This window comes from Euprymna scolopes, chromosome 23 (genome assembly GCF_053919585.1).
Source record: "Euprymna scolopes isolate OS-2025 chromosome 23, ASM5391958v1, whole genome shotgun sequence".
Taxonomy (NCBI): domain Eukaryota; kingdom Metazoa; phylum Mollusca; class Cephalopoda; order Sepiida; family Sepiolidae; genus Euprymna; species Euprymna scolopes.
The window spans coordinates 52,838,055-52,860,224 of record NC_136504.1 but is presented as its reverse complement, the minus strand read 5'-3'; the positions used below and the strand labels follow the sequence as shown (position 1 = coordinate 52,860,224).

Here is a 22,170-nt window from a genome sequence, read left to right as displayed (position 1 = left end):
ATTTTTATTTACTATCTGATATAATTATATCTTATATTATTTATTCCTTTATTTGTTGAAACTGATATGATAACTTTATTTATGCTCAAATTAAACATTTTCTCTATGAAATACGAAACTGTGGTGAATGTATCAAAATCCCATAATTCCAACTACCGGAAGTTCTTTTCCGTCATCCATTTGTGATAAAGCACATTAAGGTAATTTCTTTCTCCAATATCTTTCAAAATCCTATCAAATAGTGTTATAACTTTTCTATAATCTTTTTATATTGTAATTTTTGTTGTGTGTACTTGCTGTTTTCAGAGTTATTTTGTAAATATAATTTCATTTTTGCACTTTTATTATCGATTTTAGTGAAAGATATATATAATCACGACCATCTTGCATTTTCCAACGTAGTATTCACCACGTGTTTAAGAATGTATAATTTTATCTCTTATATTTTTGTTTAAATCATCTGGTATACATCTATTATTTATTATAAATCTTTATTTAACGTTTGAAAGTTTTTTTGTTTTTTTTTAAGACGCACGCCAATCTGAGATCGTCAGTTTGGTTTACAATGCATGTTGACTGATTGTAAAATTGTGGTACTGTATATTAATATTTTGCATCAATTTTAAATAGAATTGATTATTGGTCATAAATTGTTTAACCGTCCTGCCATTGCAGCTTTAAATATTTTTATCTCTGTACTCGAATACGGATCGTACTTTTTTTTTTTTTTTTAGATAGCATTTTCGTGTTTAATTTTATGGTATCTTATATAAAGAACGGCAAAAGTCCGTTTATGCATTGGAGGAAACGTTATGCTATGCTTTCAGTAGGTATTAATATTACTAGAATTTTCTAGTTTCGTTGTTAGATAAACAGACCATCAGTTCAAATTTTGTGACTATTTTGTTCTGCTTCGATTTCTTTAACATCACGTAGACATATTTCGGTACTTGTACAGTTTAATCAAGACCTCGAAAAAAAAAGGTTACATTGTACGTATCCGTTTTTGAACTGAAGATCTCCGAAAAAAAAAATTTTTCACTTAATTAACTCCAGTTAAATCGCCATCTTTAATAAATTTCTTCCTAAAAATCGAACCTTTTGCTCGGTATCATAAATTGTTTTTTCGCTGTAAAACGAAAACTACTTGAAATTAAATTATTTTTTGGGTTTGTATTACTGTACGCATAGATTCGAAAAAGTTGTCAAAAAACAAATATATAACAAATGTTATCAAAGGCAAGATAAGTTACTTTTCTGCCAAACTGGATGTATTTTTTTTGTGTTTTAATTCAATGTAACATGTTTATTCAGCTCGAAAAACATAGTGTTTACCGATGTATTCGAAAATTCAAGATGGCGTCTCACACCCTCTTTAACACCGTAAGTATGGAAAAAGGTGGTTTAAAAAAAAACTATTAAAAACCCGCCGAATATGTCAACCAATGTCACGGTAACATATATTGAGGGAGTTTTTAACAGTATTTTATCCGGTTTTTTATTTATAACACCTTTTCCTACACTTACCGTGTTAAAGAGAGAATAAGACGCCATCTTGAATGTTCCAATACATCGGTAAACACTGTATGGTTTTCGAGCTGAATAAACATGTTACATTGAATAAAAACACGAAAAATATATCCAGTTTGGTAGAAAAGTAACTTATCTTACCTTTGATAACATTTATTTGTTATATATTTGTTTTTTGACAACTTTTTCGAATCTGTGTACAGTAATACAAACCCGATTTTTTTTTCTCTCGGTGCTAATGCAGAGAATGATCCGCGCTACGTTTAATTAGTTTTATTTTTTTATTCAATTGTAAGGTTAAAGTACAGAATAGGTATAAAACACCCTCCCCTCCCCATGTTAAGAATGGATTTTTAAATAACGTTATTTCGGCACGGATCATTGCATGAGTACCTTTTTTCGGTATTATTATACAAACACCGTGACAGCGTTAGGGTTAGGGGTAGGGTTAATTCGCTGTCGCGGTGTTTGTATAGTTTTACCCTTTTTTTCAATATTTTCATTTTTTAATGTCTTGATTAAACTGTACAAATACCCATTTTTCAAACGTGCTTTTCTCAATTTTAGGCACATAATTAGGTACGTGAAAGAAAATTTCAAAGTTAACATATCTCAAAATGGAACAGCTCAGCAGAAAGAGTACGCAGAGACCATTCTAATGATACTTGAACCACCTCTGTAGGACAAATAATAAGAAAGTTACAACAATTCTAAAGCTGAAATTTGAGGCTAATTTTTGACAATAGAATCAATGGATTTCCTTAACAAAGTTGTGACCGATATCAAGATTTTTCACAGTTATTTTGTCATAACTTTCTTATTTCTTGTCCGATTTCAAAAAGACAAATATCACTGGAGAGCTTATTGAATGGAGAACAAGAAAAATATATTTTGAAAGTTTATTAATGAATTATTTACAAGATTAAGAGGTGAAAGGGGATGCTGGGGCGGAAGATGCAGTCAATTACTAAGGCAATATTACATCCCCGCATATGAAGTCTGCTGCTAATGCTGATTTTTTATGTCAAAATAAACAGCAGAAGCACCGTTTTTTTATTTCTCATCATACAAACACCAATAAATATAATTTTTTTTACATTTCTCATGAACTTTTAGCATATAAATTATTAAAATTTCTTTTAGCATATAAATTAAAATTTCGGGTTTGTATTACTGTACACATAGATTCGAAAAAGTTGTCAAAAAAAACAAATATATAACAAATAAATGTTATCAAAGGCAAGATAAGTTACTTTTCTACCTAACTGGATATATTTTTCGTGTTTTTATTCAGCTCGAATACAGTGTTTATCGATGTATTGGAAAATTCAAAATGGCGCCCGACACTCTCTTTAACACGGTAAGTTCAAGAAAAGATGTTATAAATAATAAACTAGACAAAATACTGTTAGAAATTCGCTCATTATATGTTACCGTGACATAAGTTGGCATATATTCGGTTTTTTTTTAATAGTATTTTGTCTAGTTTATTATTTATAACACCTTTTCCCAAACTTACCGTGTTTAAGAGAGAGTGGCCGCCATTTTGAATTTTCCAATACAACGGTAAGCACTGCATGTTTTTCATGTTACATTGAATAAAAACAAAAAATGTATCCAGTTTGGTAGAAAAGTAACTTATCTTGCCTTTGATAATATTTATTTGTTATATATTTGTTTTTTGACAACTTTTTCGAATGTGTACAGACAAACCCAAAATTTCTTTTAAATTATTAAAACTTTTAGAATTTAAAGTTTGCAAAATGTGCATAATAAAAAATATATTCATGAAAGTTTTATTTTTAAATTTTAAAAATAACTCTTGTATTTTTTTTAATTGTAAATTTGTTTATTAGTTTATTATAGAAAAAAAAGCAAAGTAACAAAATGGAAGAAAAAAAAAGCAGCTCGATAAAATAGAAAAAAATACATTTTGCCGGGGAGAAATGTTTTGGTTTAAAGAAAGTAAAATAATTTAAATCCTAAAAGTTCATTATGCTGAAATAAATTTTAATAATTTAAAAGAATTTTTTTAGCCAGCCATAGTTTTAGCGTCATTGCCGTTGTTGGAAAATATTTGTAAACAAAGTGCGTAGGTTAACGATATGGCGTTAGTGAAATTTTGAAAATTTTCGTAACGGCTTCACATTTTAGGTAAACTCAAAACCAATGAAGGTAAAGTCATATAGGCTTCATATTTCGCACAAATAATGTTTAATATCTATATTAACGAATATATATAGTTTCAAAACTATTACAACTTACCTTCAGGTCTAATAATGATGATTTAAATGACACAAAACTTCACTTCAAAATTTTTTACACTTCTACTGAACGTATGAAAATAATTCAAATACCAGCATGTAGCGAAACATGTGTGCTACCTCATCAGTATCCCTGCGGTGTAGTTAACCCCCCGGATATAGGTGGTAGGGGCCAATTTATGACACATACCTCAGTGCACAGAATTACGGCTTACTCAAGTTATCAATGCCACTTAACCCTCGCAAAAGCCTTGGCATTTTCACATACCTAACATAATACTAACTCGATTTTTTGGTTATCCTTTACGGAGATGGTCCCGACGTCCGCCTCGTTCTGAGTTCGGGGAGAGGCCGTCTGACGTAGGCGGTGTCGAGGCAGAAAATTACTCTACCCCTAAAATATGCGATATGTCACAGATGCTTTTACAAATATGAAACATCACAGAAGTTTACAGGGTTAACTAACCACGTGGAACTATTCTAATCATATGGACTGTTTTTTTGTTTTTGTTTTTAAACTCTAATTATTTGAACTGTTTATTTTGTAAAATTCCAATTATTTGAACTGTTGAATTATCAAAAATTTGAACTGTTTATTTTGTAAAATTCTAATTATTTGAACTGTTTATCTTTTAAAATTCTAATTATTTGAACTGTTTAAAATAAATAAAAATTATAATTATTGGAACGGTTTTTTTCTCCTTAAGTTAACAACTGGGCACTTTATTGAAGGGGTAATTTTCTGCCTCGACACCGACTACGTCAGACGGCCTCTTCCCGAGCTCAGACGTTGGGACCATCTCCGTAAAGGTTATCCGATTTTTTTAATGGGAATGATCCCTCGTTAATATATAACGAAAACAAAACTAGGGTTTGTTTTACAATCCAATTATACAAAAACGGAGAAAAAAAAGACGTTTCCAAAGGCTAGGTGTTACTGTTACTCTTCTACCTAGATGCTTTTTGTTTTTAATGTTTATTCGGTTCACAAAAAACATTGTCGATCGTTACACGCGCACAAAAAAAAAAATGACTGCGTGGTATGTATTTTACAAATATGGACAAACATGGTCGTCGTGTTATATGCGGAAGAGTACCTGCGACGACCTGCGTTATTCGTTTTCAGCACACCCGAAATCCCCTAGTTTTTTTTAGGTAGGTTTTGTGTTGATCTACCAGGCCACAATTTCCTTTCCGACAATGAGTTAAAAATTATACACAATACTGTTAAAAATCCACCCAATAAGGGAGCAATTATTGGCTGGGTGTCTAACGGTATTTTGAATAATTTTTAAATCTTTGTCGAGACTTCTGAGATGAGATACTACGCGGCTATTTCTTGTGCTCGGGTAACGCTCGATACTACTTGTTTTTCGAATCGAATAAACATTTTACATTAAATAAAAAACGCTAAAAACTTATCTTGCCTTTGGTAACATTTGTTTTTTATCACTTTTTTTAATCTCTGGATTGTAAAATTAACACACACACACAATTTTTTATTTTTATTTTTTACTACTACTACTACTCCCAGTTAGTACTTTTTTTTTTTTTAATGAAACCTTGGTCCTTGCTCCTTTAATTGAAAAAAAAAAGGGGGGGTGGCTTGAATTACATTTTTCGAGGAGTTATAAGCTTGGAAAGATGGGGTGGAATTATTCACTATTTTCACGAAATTTCTGACACCTACTGTTTGTCACTGCATGAAAATGTCATATTCCAAAAATCACGTAAATCGATCAAGTAGTTTTTTTTTTTTTTTTTTTTTTTTTTTTTTTTTTTTTTTTTTAAGAAAATCAAATATGAGACATTTCTTCACGCCATCTTGTTTTTTGAATGATGAATGATACACTGCTCGCGACACCTATTGGGAATGTTGTGAATATAAGACCAAAAAGAGGCAGACAATCGACTGTCCACACTATAGAAAAAAAAAATTTGGAAAATTAAGACATAAGTTTTTGAGGATGTTGAAAACGAGAATAATGTTTAAAATTCAAACAAACGAGTAGTTTCCAAGATATGAAGAAATGTTAGTTTAAAGAAAGTGTGGTATCACTTTTCTATAATTTAATGTATAATGATCACCCACTTTATGGCCACCACTAGTGTAAAACTTGAATTTACGCCGTTGAAATACACATTTGCCGAATTTTTGTTGGAGGAGCGTCAACGTGTGGGTGCTCAAGTTACGTAAACTTCTTCATATCTTGGAAACTACTCGTTTGCTGGAATTTTAAACGTTATTTTCGTTTTCAACATCCTCAAAAACTTATAAATGTACTAATTTTCGGTAATCTCCAAAAATACCGTTAGGGCTTACAACATGGCCGCCAGAAGAGTCAACAAAAAACGTGCGTAGACATTTTGTAAACATTGTTTTTAAAAAATAAAAAATAATACTTCTATTATGTTTTAAACGACTGTAATAGTTTATTTTGGAAGTATATTTCATAAAGAAAATTGGGTAAATTTATACAAACACCGTGACAGCGAATTAACCCTAACCCTAAACCCTAACCCTAACGCTGTCACGGTGTTTGTATAATAATACCGAAAATTGACAACCCACTTTAAAAACAGAAATTACGAGTTTTATATATTTTATTCGCAGTTTTTTGTTGACTCTTCTGGCGGCCATGTTGTAAGCCCTAACGGTATTTTTGGAGATTACCTAATTTTCCAAGTTTTTTTTCTATAGTGTCGATTGTCTGCCCCTTTCTGGTCTTTATTCCCAATAGGTGTCGCTAGCAGTGTATCATTCAAAAACAAGATGGCGTGAAGTTTTTTTTTTTTTTTTTTTTTTTTTTTTTTTTTTCGATAAAATGTCTCATAATATTTGATTTTTGGAATATGACATTTTCATGCAGAGACAAGTACGTACATTATAAAGATTTTCAGACTTATATAGTAAAAAAGATTACTTGTGGACCAGTGGAGTGGACCACCATTTATAGACTTGCACCGATTTTTCTTTATTTTTCAATTTCCTCGTTTCTTTATTGAAAGATGAAACGAAAATAAAACCTAAAAGCTAATAAATTTAAAAAAAAAAAAAAAAAAAAAAAAAAACATTCGTCCTCACTAAGTGGCCAGAAAATAGGGGCTCATGCTAAGTTGAATTTATATAGGAAAGTAATCACCCACTTTTTGAAAAGTAATTTCTTCATATCATGAAAATTATTTCTCTGCTACGGAAACGGTTAGCAGATTCGTTTTTTGCAGACCGAAATCTACCTTCCCTCTAACAATTTAATTTTTTAAAAAAAAACATACTGAAGCTTAAATTTAATCTGGAAAAAAACTATTCAAAAATAGCGCGATAGCAAACGTGCACAAGCACCAAAAAAAATTTTGTATTGGCGTTATTAAATCTTTGTTTCGCCGAAGCTTTCTGAGTCTGACGAATGATAACAAATTCGCACAATATTAACCAAAAAATTTTGGTTTGTAGTCGGAACTATTTACGTTGTGGCTGCAAATTTATGGATGCCGATTCCCAAAAAGCAGTAAAAAGGATTGCCTATCGTCTGATTTGAAAGTATTGTTGCTTTTCTTGGCAAATAGTTGTCTGATTCACTTGTTTTGATATTAAAAGATATTTTTTTGCAATTAACGGTTTTGTTTTGCTTACTTTTTAGGTTAAAAGATGAAATTAAACAAGTCTGTTTCCTCTTCCCGAAGGAAGAACCGAAAACGGCATTTTAATGCCCCTTCTCACATCCGAAGGAAACTCATGACATCTCCGTTGTCAAAGGAATTGCGACAGAAATACAATGTGCGCAACATGCCCATCAGAAAGGATGATGAAGTTCAGGTGCGCGTTGCCTCTTTTTGTTTTCTTGGTTTGGTATTTTTTCTCCACCCTTCTCGCTGTTATGTCCAATGTTTTAGATTGATAAGAGAATGTGAGGGGGAGAATTACTTGATAGTGTGTTTTTGTTTTGTTTTTGTTTTTTTTGTTTTTTCATACAATGACCAACAAAAACGAAAGGTATGATAAAATGAATGTACAACAAATACATTAAAGTCAAGATAAGTTACTTTTCTATTTACATGGATAAGTTTTTGTTTTAACTTATTTTGAAACGGCGGTAATGTGAAAGCTTTTTTAATAAATAAATATCTATATATATATATATATATATATATATATATATATATAATATATGAGAGAGAGAGAGAGATGGTATATGCAACACATGAATCTGTTTCAGAGTTGTGTGAATGAAGTGTCATCACATTATACAAAAAAAGTGATTGGTTCCAGTCAGTGGTATTAAAATAAAGAAAATTCTTCTGGTGGTAGATCATTGTGTTGCTTCACTAAGGGAAGGGGGTGGGGATAAGGACCCCAACCAACATGAGCTGAAGAGAGAAACAAAAGGACATGGCCTCTATAAACAAATTTATATAAATGAAACATAAATTCTTAAACTACTGATCACATAACATTTAAATTAGCAGGAAATAGTAACCAAGGATGGTTTATAATGAGTAAAATATTTGGATGGATGAATAATGCATACAGGCATGTTTAAATGCAGAATGTTCGTTTCAACTTGCCGACATATTTTTATGCAAATTCAAAGCTTGGAATGGTTTAATTTTAAATCTTATATTTCTGACAATAGCTCAAATGGTACAGAACATGGCAAATGTTTTTGTTTCAATATTTAAAAAATACAGTATTTTTTAATCAGTACTGTATTTAAGCGTAATTTAAAGCCAGGCACCCACCGCTAATATAAAATAACCGTGTTCAGTATTTTTTATTTTTTAAATAAGGAAAAACCTGCTAAAGCAACTTTTAAATAATAGTTTTGTAAATACATATTTGAAAAACGCACTACTGGAACAGCCGGGGTTTTTTCATTTTTAAAAAATAAAATGTTTGCCCGAAGTGTTTCAAATAGTGGCTTGTTAATCTTTATTTTTTATTGCGCATGCCCCCCCCCACACACACACACACACACAAAAAAAAAAAACAAATCGAAATGGAACAAAATGTAAATTTCCGTGTTTTTTTTTTTGTAAAACAAAGCATTCTCCAAGTTTTACCTATATCTTTTTTAAAAGAGGGAGAGTGAGAAATAAAACTGTACATCTTGGTTGCAAAAATTTGAACATGTCGGTTATTTTGTATTTGTTTACAGAAGCCATGTGCAAAGGTCAGGGTCAACCGAAATCTGTCCTTTTGTTTCTTTTTGGCTCACGTTTGGGAATTATTCCTTTCTTTGTCCCAAAAATACTTTGTGCTAAAAGGTGATAAGCAATTCTAATGTACAACTTAACAATATGTATTGAGTTTGAGATTTATAGCTAAATACTCAATTAGAAAAAAAAAACAGGACATTTCTATACAATAGTACAAAAGCTCATTAGTATCATTTTTTTGCCATCAGTAGCCCACCACTAAAAGTTTGAGGTGACCTATAATGCTTCGCTTTTATAAAGTAACTAGCAGGGGTGCCCGGTATTGCTCGGGTGTTTGGAGGTGTATGCTGTGCAAAAAAACAAAAAAAAATGGTTAATTTTTTTAAACTTTGACCCCTATTATGACCCCTTAAAATTTATTGTTTCGGGCTCAAATCACTTTATTAAGTTAGATCCATGTTCAAGGAACCTATATCTAAAATTTCAAGTGTCTAGACCCATAATTGTCAGAGGAGTTTGGTAGAGTTCTTAAAGGTCAAATCGTTGAAATTTGAACCCTTAACAGCCAAATTTCTGGCTGACACCCGTCACATCGATTTTCCCAAATCTCAGTACCCAGTATTTCAAATTTCGAGTCTATAGACTAAAAATTGACAGTTATTGCGTAGGGAAATGTACACAGACAGACAGACAGACACGTTCACTTTTATAGATATATAGATTAAATTTGGGAGTTTGTTTTACAATAGAAAGGTACAAAAAAGTGGTCAATAAAAAACATTAAAATGTTAGCAAAGGCAAGATAAGTTGCTCTTCTATTGAACTGAATAAGTTCTGTCTTTTTAAAGGTTTTTGTTCAAAAAAAACAAGTGTCTAGCATTATGTGAGAAAAGAAATGGCAGATTTGACTCGTAACATTAAAGTTTCGATAATTGACTCCAAAATAAAACAGAATACTGTCTGAACCCCACTCAATAAAGATCACAGTAACATTTGGGTTTCTAACAGCATTTCAATTTATTTTTTAAGTCCATATCGAGACTTCAAAAATGTGAGAGTCAAGTCACAGCCTTTTTTCTTGTTCTCACATAATGCTAGACACTAGTTCTGATGAAATAAACATTTTAAAAACATTAAAAGCCAAGTAGAAGAGTAACTTATTTGCCTTTGCTAACATTTGTTATAGATATGAGTAAAGATTAAGAAAGACAAACTGGTAATTTTAGGAAAGGTGTTTACAATTTTAGACATTAAGGATGATGCAAATTAGTTGATATTTACACTTGATACTTAAGGTTCTGAGAAAAATCAAAGTTGACTCGTTAGACTATCTTTTTATGCATTTGTGTTTATAATTTCAGATCTTGATTTTTATTTTTTTTATTTTTTAAAAGACTTTTTCTGCCTTGTGTACTTTCTGATCAAATATTTTAAATCCTTGATCTGTTTGTTTTTTATTTCTCTCTCACTCACTCACTCACTCACAATAAGCAAGGTGATAAATCTTGAGGAATTGGGTAGCATACATGTTGGTTGTATGAAATCTTACTGCTTAAACAGCATTCTTCCACAAATTCCATGCTTATCTTTGAGATGAAAAATATTTTAAATTATGGATGGCTTAAACAAAAATCTGCATAAAAAAATTATTTTATAATTTGCACCTTTTAATTGGTTGGTATACTTGAGTGAAAATTATTTTTGATGAGGTTTCTTCTGAACTCACCCGTGCATGCAACATTGCTACATATCACCCAGTGAATTAATCATAGTTCGAAATCAGTTTATTATCCGACTAAAAATCTCACTGACCTTATCCTTAAGTGACTTTTGGCCTGTATGTGTTGATTTGGGATCTGATGTGTTTTCAGGCAGAATGGCCTCTGTAGCTTCGTCGTGCTAGAAAGCTGTGCAACGTCTATTTTTGGTTGACTTTGACCCTCATAAATTGACCATGTGTGACAAATGTATGGACTGAATATAAGATTGAAGACCAAAGGAGACTGTTGATTTGCCGCCACTTCCCCCTTTCTTTTGTCAAAATTATAATCAATATAATTGTTTTTATAAAGAGAAAATTTATAAATATTTAAAATCTTAAAAAGTGCAACAAAATGCCTTTTTTTTTTTTATAGTGTATAAGGCACATCTAATTGAGTGTACATAAAATTGTTTTGTTTTTTTTTAATTCTAGTATGTTCCTTTTTTAAAGTTTAATATTAATCAATATTTTTTGGTAAAATAATTTTCTGGTTAAACATTTTGTTGAATATTTTTCTGTTAAGACAAAAATCTTTTTCAAAGAAAATATATATATATATATATATATATATTAGACTTTCAAGACTTTGCACTTTTTATCTTTCATGTAATCAGGTTGTTCCCTCTTTCACTTTTCCGCCTTGTGTACTCTCCAATCAATGTTCTAAATAATCATTGATCTGGTTTTTTCAATAAGCAAGGTGACAGTAAATGTTTAAGAATTGGGTAGCCTACATGTTGGTTGTAGGAAATCTTACCGCTTAAACAACATTCAAGTTTGTTTTACAATCCACAAATATTCGAAAAAGTGGTCAAAAACCCGAATATATAACAAATAAATGTTACCAAAGGCAAGATAAGTTACTCTTCTACTTAGCTGGATATGTTTTTTTAATGTTTTTACTTAAAGTAAAATGTTTATTCGGCTCAAAAAACAAGTAATGTCAACCAGTTACACTGACAAGCCCATGTGAAAATAGTTGCAACATGTTTATTACGTTGACATTGTGTTTTCCATCCAAACATTTTTAGATTAAAGTAAAAAATACTAAAAAGCCTTTCTAGTTAGGTAGAAGAGTAACTTATCTTCACTTTGGTAAATAGTTATTTACTTATATGCCAATTTATTTAGAATCTCTGGATTGTAAAACAAATCTTATCACAAAATTAGTCCAAAAAAAAAAGGTTTTAAATAAGGAAACAAATTATAAATCTGAACTTTCATTTCAAATATTTAGTTTGAGAAAAAAAAAAAAAATTATATTTGTAGACTTGCAAAAAAAATTTTTTTTCCTTTCAGGTTTATCTCTGTTAGGCCAGCAATAGCTGGGTAAATTGAATCTAAAATAGTATTTAGCTGATACATCAAACTCTGACAAATTGATTTTCAGTTGTTGTAACATGTTAATTGCATTGCTGCAATTTATTTACTGTTTAAATATAGTCTTGCTTGGACAATTAATAAAATGGAGACTTTTTTTATGGCCAAAAAAGGAAAAATCAACTTAATAAAAGCTACATCGAAACCAAAAAAAAAATTACAAATTATAAAATGCAACAATAAACAAATCTTTTTTTTTTTTTTTTTTTTTTTTTTTTTTTTTTTTTTTTTTTTTTTTTTGAGAACTTTTTCATTTTTGTGTTGCATAACTTATTACCAGATTTTACTAATAATTGCCAGGACAACTTATACTTTTTTAACATTTCATGTAATTAAGTTGTCCTGAATGTTCCTTTTTATTTTTTCCCTGCCTTGTGTACTCTCCAATCAATGTTCTAAATAATCATTGATCTGGTTTTTCAATAAGCAAGGTGACAATAAATGTTTAAGAATTGGGTAGCCTACATGTTGGTTGTAGGAAATCTTACCGCTTAAACAACATTTCTTTAACAAATTTATACTCAATTGATTGCTTGGTTAATTTTATGCAGATCTTGGTGTGTAAATGTTTCTGTGCAAATTTTAATGATTTAAAATGCTTTTTTTGTATTTTGTAGGTTGTTAGAGGACATTACAAAGGTCAACAGCTCGGCAAAGTTGTCCAGTGTTACCGAAAAAAATTTGTAATCTGCATTGAAAGAATCCAGCGAGAAAAGGCTAATGGTGCCTCTGTTCATGTCGGCATCCACCCATCCAATGTAAGTGTCTCTTCATCATTTTTTTTTTTTTTTTTTTTTAATCCTAACAAACCTCTTATGAATATTATTTCAGCTTTATAAATTTTACGAATGAAAACTAAGAAAATATTTCCAATGATCGCTAAGTTTTGAATTATCAGAAATTTTGTATTTTAGCTTTTATCTGTTAATAAAACAAGATTGAAACTTTTTTTTTTTTTTTTTTTTTTCTAACTCCTAAGATCTTAAACTGAGCAAGATGAAAACCATAAATTCAGTAATTGTTCAATATCGGCCTTAATATTTATTATGCTATTCTTAAAAATTGTAACTATATGAAAAGTTTTTGGGTGGGAGATTTAGGGAAACTAATTCTGGAGATATGATTTCTTTCTGGATAAAAATAATTCAATCATTCTTTGCAATTGTTTCAAGACTTCTCATATAGTGTATTACTGTGTTAGGATTATGCAATGCTACATGGCCATCTCATATGGGTTAAAGTTAAATTCTTCAACTTGAAAACTATTTTATCAAATGTTTTTTATTAAAGTGTTTCTCTTGTTAATTTTCAGGTGGTTATTGTCAAATTAAAATTGGATAAGGATCGTAAACGCATTTTGGACAGAAGGAGCCGTTCACGCGTTGCTGCAGACAAAGGCAAACACACTGAAGAATCAATTATGGAAACTTCATAAGAACATTGGAAATCCTCTTTAGCAGAAAAATAAAAACTAAATCTATAATCATTTGTTTTGGTCTTTTTTAGTACCACTTTTATGAAGTCCTGGAAATAGCTGGAGCAGGTTATGATATAAAATAAACACTTATTTCATATATTTTTAAAGGTGTATGGGGGTATTTATGATATTAAAAATCACTTTATTTTATTTATATATACGCACAGTAGAACCCTAGGATACAGCATTAGTAACAAAATACAGTGCAGTAAATATAGACATGTATATAATCAAATAACATTATAAATAACTAATACCGTAACGGGGGGGGGGGGTCAGAAAAACATTGTATTCCACATCGTAATCTTTAAAAAAAAAAAAAAAAAAAAGTGTGCTGGGGTTCTACTGTATATGTACTTTTAGGGGGATTACCACTAGTCATTCTGAAATGGCTGAAGTTTACGATATAAAAAGACATAGAAATTTTAATATAAATATTGTTTCACACAATTTGATTTTATGCGCCTTCAAGCAACACCAGGTAACCCTGCTACTACCAAGAATTCAATAAAAAACTTTATATGATTATTAATTGCTTTTTCTATGAAAACAGAATTGCTTGTTTAATTATTTCCTTGCTCAATGCAAGACACAGTCATAGCTCTTTACAAAAAAAAAAAATTTTTTTTTTTTTTTTTATCAACAGTAACACAAAACTTTTGAATGGTCATTTTTCTTTAAAATTTCCTCCATGTTAGGTTTAAATACAATCTGTGGATCCATTCAAGTAGGCCTTTAGTACTTTTCAGTTTGTGTGCATGTCATGTGTCTTGCTTAGTTTTCTGTTCGGATCTTTTATTTGTATTTTGCATTTGTCAACTGAGAAAATTATTTCTTGGGTGCAGAAATTTGTATCTTCAATGAAAAATACTTGACTGAATGATGCATCAGTAACTAGAACCACTCACGCTACATTTTTTTTTTTTTTAATACAAAATATCTCTTATACACCAGGTAGGCTAACATTGAATTTTATTTGCAGAATTTGATGTTTACATCTACATGAATGTTATCGCCACTCAGAACACAACAGATTTGTTTTACTACTAATTTACCCAGCTCTACTTGTGTATGAGGTGCCTTAAATAAGTTTCCAGACTTTTTTTTGTATAGGCATTTAAAATTGTGATAGTCTCTTGAAAATTCAGTATGATATTGCTATACATCTTGACTGACCAATTTCTATGATTTCAGTTTCAAATGAATAGCTACAGCAGGAAGTGGATCACACCATACTAAAGCGGGATTGTCGCAGCTGGTGAATTTCAAAAATGCAATTTGGATGTGAGAACACTTTAAGAATGATATGCAACAAATGCTTCATACTGCTTTTGGTATATCTTGCATAAATTGAGTGGCATAAGAGATTCAAGGAAGGGTGATGAGAGGTGTAGGATGAGTAAGGAAGTCAAAACACCAGAATTGATTGGCTAAATAAAAAATTTCATGTATAAGAGTCGCCATGTGTCTATATATAGTAATGCAGTTTGCTGTCAGTGTACGGACTATACACAATTATTCACAAGGAACTGGAGATTTGCAAAGGTTGTCACAAGGATGATCAGAAAAAGACGTCTTAACAGCAGAGAGATTGTCAGCTGATCAATTCAAATCCCATTCTTGATGTTCTGGTGACCTGCAGTGAAAGCTGGATCTAACAAAGAGACAGTGCCCATTGGAAGCATGCTGGCTCTCCTAGACCCAAGAAGGTCAGAGCAAATCCACCCAGAAACTTGTGATAATCTGTTTTTGACAGCACGGGCATGATCTACATGCACCATGTTCCCACTGGACAGACAGCCAACAAGGAATACTATGTTGAGGTTTTAAGAGTTCAGAAAGATTTCGTCCAAAGAGGTCAGTACTCTTTAAATCAATTCAGTGGCATTTTCACCAGGACAATGCGCCAGTCCACAACTCCATCTTTGTCACAGACTATTTGACCAAGATGAGCATCAAAACTCTCCCATACCTTGCTCCCTGTGACTTGGTTATTTCCTAAACTGTAGGAAAACCTATAGAGACGAGGGTCATTAACAAGCTCCCACTAGAGGCCTTCCAGAAGTTGTTGGAACGGCACAATAAGTACATTGCAGCTGGAGGAGATTACTTTGAAAGGAACTAGTTTGGTGTGTGTACTATCAATAGAAGTGCCCATGCGGAAAAGTCTGGAAACTTATTGAAGGCACCACATCATTTATTTTATCATGTCTGTCTCTGGTTAGCCTTTCTAACAGAGTTGCTATCCATTTATACAACAGTGTCTGCTTAAAACACCTATTCCAAAATTGTCACTGATCACTCAAATGTTGCTTAACTGCAAAAATATAATTTTAATGGGTGCCATTTAGTGTTGTGATTTTACGTAAATTTTAAGTAGCACAATAAAAAAAGTAAATTTGTTTTAGTTCCATGCCACTCCTCTAAAGGAAAACCTGTCATTTTGCATGAGCATGTCAAGTTGTCAAATCATACTCATATTATACAAGCGTTGTTACTATGATGTATACATGTCTCCTGCCACATTATCTTGTATTTGAGACAACATTGACCCAGGATGAGTTGAACCGACTCTTTCCATGCAACATGCAGCTCACGCACAACAGTCATAGCAGTTAAAATGATGGAGAGCTAATCTTGAGACCAGTGGTGAGCACTGAATTTGAAGTAAGTTCAATGTTTGCTTTGATGTGCAACAATATCTTCACCAACCATGGAGTTGTTCTAAAAGGTTGCAACATAGCGAAACCATCAAAGTCTTCTTAAGAGTCTCGTTGAGAGGTATTGCAACGTTTTCTGACTTGATTTTAAACCTGTTTCTTAAATTCTGTAATTGCGTTTGCACATGTATGAACTCTTTAATTCCTCCAAGTTATTGGTGAAAACCGTATTATCCTCAGTCAAATCGGAGTAACTTCCCCTTGGCTTCTTAAAACTCTTGCTTTTTATATTCGCTTTTAAAATTTACTGATCCGCGATTTCTATAAAGTTTGTTCAGGCTTGTTCAGCAGCTGATGAAAATAACCAGAAAAGGTGTTCCTCAATGTTTAATACACTGCCTGTTAATGCGAATCTATGAAGGCCACTTTTTATGAACTGGAAGAAATAAAAAAAAAATTAATATTAATCATGCAGAATAGAGTTAGTGGTGTGTTAGATACATGTTTGTAAATTTATTCAATGTAGTTCCATGTTTTTCCTGTTTATAATTTTCTCATAGCAGTTTAAAATTTTGTGATCGGTCACTTCCAGTAGCCAAGAAACTGTAGAAATTGTGGGTCTGTAAATGCAGAAGTACCAAAAAGAATTTTATGATTTAATCAGAATTATTATATTTAAGCATATTCACATTTTTTTTTTAAAAAAAACTTTATTTTTTATAAAATGATATCCTGTGCTTCGTCAATCATTAAGCAAGTGACATTTAGAAGCGGGTTCAAATTGTAAGCATGTTTTAGGAGAATGTGTTTCTGTAATTTTATTCGTTTGTCCTTTTAGCTCAAAAAGTTGATATGCCATAAATCAAATTAATTTTTTCCAGTCTTGTGCAACATCTCTAATATAAATATCACCTGTCTATTTAAATGTATGTCTGCCTAAAACTTTTGACAGAAGCAACAGATTTTTACGAGATTGGTATCGTTTTGAAGCTCGATCCTTCAGACAACAAATATCGAAAAATTTGGCTAAAACCATTAATTCCTTCACCCTCAACTGGGCACTTTTCTACAAGGAGGGGTCGCTTTTTTTGCCGATATTTTCCAAAGTCGTCCCCCTTTTCGATTGACTAGCCTCAATTTAAACCTTTGCCACTTCCGGTTTGGTGATGTACGCAACGATAAAGACGTCACTTTTTTCCCCGCTGTGGCAACAGTACTCCATCTGTTACGAAATGGATTGAGAGAGAGGAGTAAACGTGGAGTGTAGACACGTTTACCAGAACCGAGGGTCAGCTGACCAGATTACGTATGAGTGACGTGGTCAGGTTGCCTAGATCTGTGAGACAGGATTTGGACTTTGAAGAAGACGGACGGCTTAATAGCTGTTCCCTCCCCTTCACTGGGGGTGGGGGACGCTGACGTGTTCAAAGCAAGCAAGATTTACTTCCATATTCTGTGTCGACATCTGGAAGGAAAATAAAAAACTATAAAACCCATTCATCGTCTTGGAGTGATAAATCTTCGTCTAACAGGTACCAGTCTCGTGCTCAAGAGAAGATGAATTCCAGATGGATCACATCGACGACACATGAAGTAAGGTATGTCGAAGAAAATGCATGTAACACACACACAAAAGCATATGAACAATTAGAGATGAACACACACAACCACATATGAAACTAGACGATCATACGCACACGGAATTCTTTTATGTTATACACCAAACGTCAATTTGGTGCCCCTCTATGATAACCCTAGTGATAACTTCAATGAGAACACTATGTAACACATCCTTGGATGTACCTCACTCTTATATAGGTAAAGAATTGCATCAGCAGTGAGATATCTACTGGATCAATAGAAGGATCCCACCATTTTTCCAGCAACCTTGGCAACAGATTTGATGTACGGGTTCCATTTCAGATCAGGAGTAAATGTTAAGCCCAGAAGCTTTACAAAACATGAAGCCTCCCCAAGACGCGAATCATTCATTTCAATTGATGCGAGATGGAGATCAAAGCGTTGATGATTGAACTTCTGTATGTCAGTACAGTCAGCAAAGCAGGAAACTGGGAGGGAATTCCCAAGTTTAGCAGTTCGAGGGAAGAAGCTATTAAAGTAGGTTTTTATTTCTATAATGTATGGGGTGGGATTTTGCTGCTTTTTCTGGTTAGTCTGGGGGTATTTATGTCAAGGCTTACAAGTGCTTCAAGTTCATCAGATTCCATTAAAATATTTGTAAAACAATCGCAGGGATGCAACATTTTGGCAATGAAACGAGTTGGAGTTTGGTTGATAGTGCGAGCTCTATTAGGTTGGAGGCTTTCTTCCCCCCCCCCCATCTAAGAGCGATAGACTAGTGTCGGATGCACCAGCCCAAATGTGGTAACAATACTCCATGCATGGGTGATGGTGGCTATGTAGAAGTACAGAATACTGTCAAGTGTGAGTAACTTTCTAATGATTTAGTACTTGCCTGTGATGTTAAAAACTTGGAGGAATACAATGGAAAGTGAAGGTTTAAGAGTGAATGTTACCAAGACTAAAGAGGTGATCAGTCGTTGTAGTGTTGGAAAGCTCCCAAGAAGGAGGAAGTTCCCCTGTTTGTGGGAAGCGAATTAATACAATTCAATCTCTTGTGGTACTTGCAAACATTGGGTATGGAAGAAGTGCAGTAGAATTACTAGTATTTTAAGAGATGATGACCTGTTTGTATGCAAGTGTAAGACAATGGAGATGGATGAGAATTCAGATGTGGACAAAGTATATTTGGATATTTTGGATGATAAAACTAACGAGGTTGTTGAGAAGTTTTATTGCACTACATTACATTACATTACATTAGTGATACCACTGGAGCACAAGATGGAGTAGGTGCTAGAGTGATTCACAAGAGGTAAGAATGGATGGAGCAAGTTTAGGGAACTTCTGACATTACTAACCAGCAGAGAATTGCCACTATCAACAAAGGGATGAGTCTATCAGGCATGTGTGTGCAGTGTGATAATGTATAGAAGTGAAGCCTGGCCAGTGAGGGTTGAAGACATGCGTTGCATGGAGAGAAAGGATATGAAAATTATACAATGGATGGACAATGTGAGTTTTAAAGATAAGCTTCGATCTGATGACTCCAGAGGAAGATTAAATGTGGACAGTATAGAAAGATATATGCAAAAAAGGGAGCCTTTGATGATATGACAATGTTGAAAGAATGGATGAGATTTCTTGGATTAATAGTTGTAGTACAGTTGAGATAGCAGGGTCAGTTCAAAGAGGAAGTGAATGAAAAACACGGAAGAAAGTAATCAGAATGAACTTGAGAGTAAGAGAAATAAACTAAGCCCTGTCAAGAGGTTAGTTTGGAAGTCAATTTCTAAAAAGCATTCAACACATGCAAGCATTTAAAATGTACATTAAATCAAAGATGATGATGAAGAGGAGGATAAGGAGGAAATTGTATGCACCAACTCTTTCCAACTTGAGAGACTTTTCTTTGCGTTTTTTATTTTTAATTATTGATGCCCAAAAGTATGTAGAACGCCTGTTTCAGCAGTAACATTAACAACGTTGCCAAAGAAAGGATCAATATTTATTTAGTTAAATTACTTAATACTGATTGGATATTTTCATAGAATTGACCAATCTCAATCCGTCATCTGTATAAGACTTTAACCAAGAATTTGCCCTGGGAACCAGGCACTTGTTTGTATTAACTATATAAGTAAGAGCCAAAAGACTGCGTTTAATTATGGATAATGATGGTGAGAGCTCCAACTTAAAACAAGAAACTATGTCATTCAGAACACGGTGTTACTAACTGTTACACACAGCAAATAAACTTTGGCCATAGACCCTTGTGGACTGGCATTCTGGCAAATGACACAAGTCGCAGTGATGAACTCCTCAGTGAGAGCTTGTTATGGTCTTATAAACTAAGTAAAGTAAAAATGATTGACCATAGTCGTAGGCAAACTGAAGGCTCTTTTAATAATAGTTACTACAGTGAGATATAAGGGAAGGCACCACTCTTTTCCCAGGATTACTCCACTTACCCTTAATCCTCACCTTATAATGCTGCGCGTTTGGCAAGAAGACATCAAGTACCATTTTTGAATCTTTCATATGAGTTAACCAAAGACTGAACGTCTTTCATTCAGCACATTAGCGAACACTCTTACCATTATGGTAACTCGCTTCCTTTATTTTATCTTTTACTTCTCACATTCCATCAGCGATGTTTCTGGCAAAGGGAGAAAAATTGCAGTTTTCTGTGTGGAAATCTATTCATCTAACATTTTTCAATAATGTCTTTCAATAATCCCTTAACAATAGAGATACTGAAGAACAATAAAAGTGAAAGAACTGGTCACCACTTTCGGTAGCAGACACACGGGAAGTTAGGAAGTACATTAGCTGACTATAAACTATTCGTCTAACACTTAGCCAGCTTTTGGCCTTATAGTAGTATTATTTTCTCTTTTTTAACTCCTTATATGAAGTGGCTTCATGCCTTGTCTGGAGCGATTTCTATAAAAAAAAGTAAAAATAAAATAGATTGATCAAATTTGATTGTTCCATTAATTCCTCAAACAGTTTTGCACCACTTTTTATGTCCTCTTATGAATCTTTGTTCCAATTTTGATCAAGATCCATTATTTGATTTTCATTCTAGAAAATGTTTAAGATTTAAGACTAAAGCTTAAGAAGTCTTTAGAATAAGGAATCTTTCTTAATTGGTGCCTAATGACTATGGATAAAATTCAAGGCAAATCGGAAATATTTTCATTTTCAAATGTATTATGCCCTTTAAAACCCTTTAAAATACCCACAAAAATGTGGGGGATATTTATTCATTGTCTAATACCTATAATAGGTTAGACATTATCGCAAAAATAGCAATGTGTATTCATACGGTGTTTAACTATGGATACACTTTGCCATTTCTTTCGATAATCTATGTAATAAATAAATGAAAAAATAACTTGATTGTTAAAACATTGAGATTAGCTGAATCCCTGGTGATTATCTCCCTTTGTTATTGCAATTTCAGGTAAAAATAAAATGTGGCTGATTGTCACTGACTTCAACAGAAATAAAATGGATGATCTATTTTTGTTGTTACTTTTGTCTATTTATCATAATTCTGACGTTGCGTTAAGGCGTTTTCAAGGTCACAGATTAGCAACTTTAATGATAAATTTTTTGGAAGGAAAGAGAAAGAGAGGGGGAGGGAGGTTAGAAGTAGAAGGTCATTTAGTTACAATCTACTTATAATATGCGCATGAAATTTGTGTATCAGGCAGAGGTCGACAGTCATCAATTTTTGCATGAGTCAGTTTTTTTTTGTTTTGTTTTTTGGTTGTTTTTTTTTTTTTTTTATTAAACAATGATTGCAGGAATTTTTTTTTTTTTTCAAATCCCAACATCTAAGGTCAGGAGTCTGCATGGAAGTTAGGAATCAGAGTTCTGTTTTTTTTCTTCAAACTAACTCTGGAATCTGGAATGGTATTCTTTCGTTTTTATGCTAGTTAGCAGGCCGCCAGGCATTGCTCGGTCGTAGAATTCGTTTAAATATGATATTTTGATTAATGCAGATTTCGTATGTATTATCATACTAGCCTGGGTGCCTGGTGTTGCTCGGATGTTTGGCGGTGTGTGTTGAGCAAAAGAAAAGAAAAGTGTTGTAGGCAGGCAGGTTCTGAACCCGTACCGCGAAGGAGGAAAAGAATGTGAAAAATAAAAGTGACGTCTTTGCCATTGCGTCCATCACCAAACTGGAAGTGGTGAAGGTTTAAATTAAAGCTAGTCAATCTAAAAGAGGGGATAACTTTCGAAAATATCGACGAAAAAGTGACCCTTCCTTATAGAAAATTGCCTAGTTAAGGGTGAAGGAATTAATGTTTTCACCCATTTTTTCGATATTTGTCGTCCATAGGGTCG

At 32.6% G+C, this 22,170-nt stretch overlaps 1 protein-coding gene across 1 annotated transcript; it reads left to right on the top strand.

The window, feature by feature from the left end:
• The first annotated feature begins 70 nt into the window (after positions 1 to 70).
• LOC145245900 (large ribosomal subunit protein uL24-like) lies at positions 71 to 13,576 on the top strand. Its single transcript, XM_080107636.1, has 4 exons — positions 71 to 200; positions 7,436 to 7,611; positions 12,711 to 12,851; positions 13,406 to 13,576. The coding sequence occupies exons 2-4, from the start codon at positions 7,444 to 7,446 to the stop codon at positions 13,526 to 13,528; spliced, it is 432 nt and encodes a 143-aa protein (XP_079963762.1). The 5' UTR covers positions 71 to 200; positions 7,436 to 7,443; the 3' UTR covers positions 13,529 to 13,576.
• The last annotated feature ends 8,594 nt before the right edge of the window (positions 13,577 to 22,170 follow it).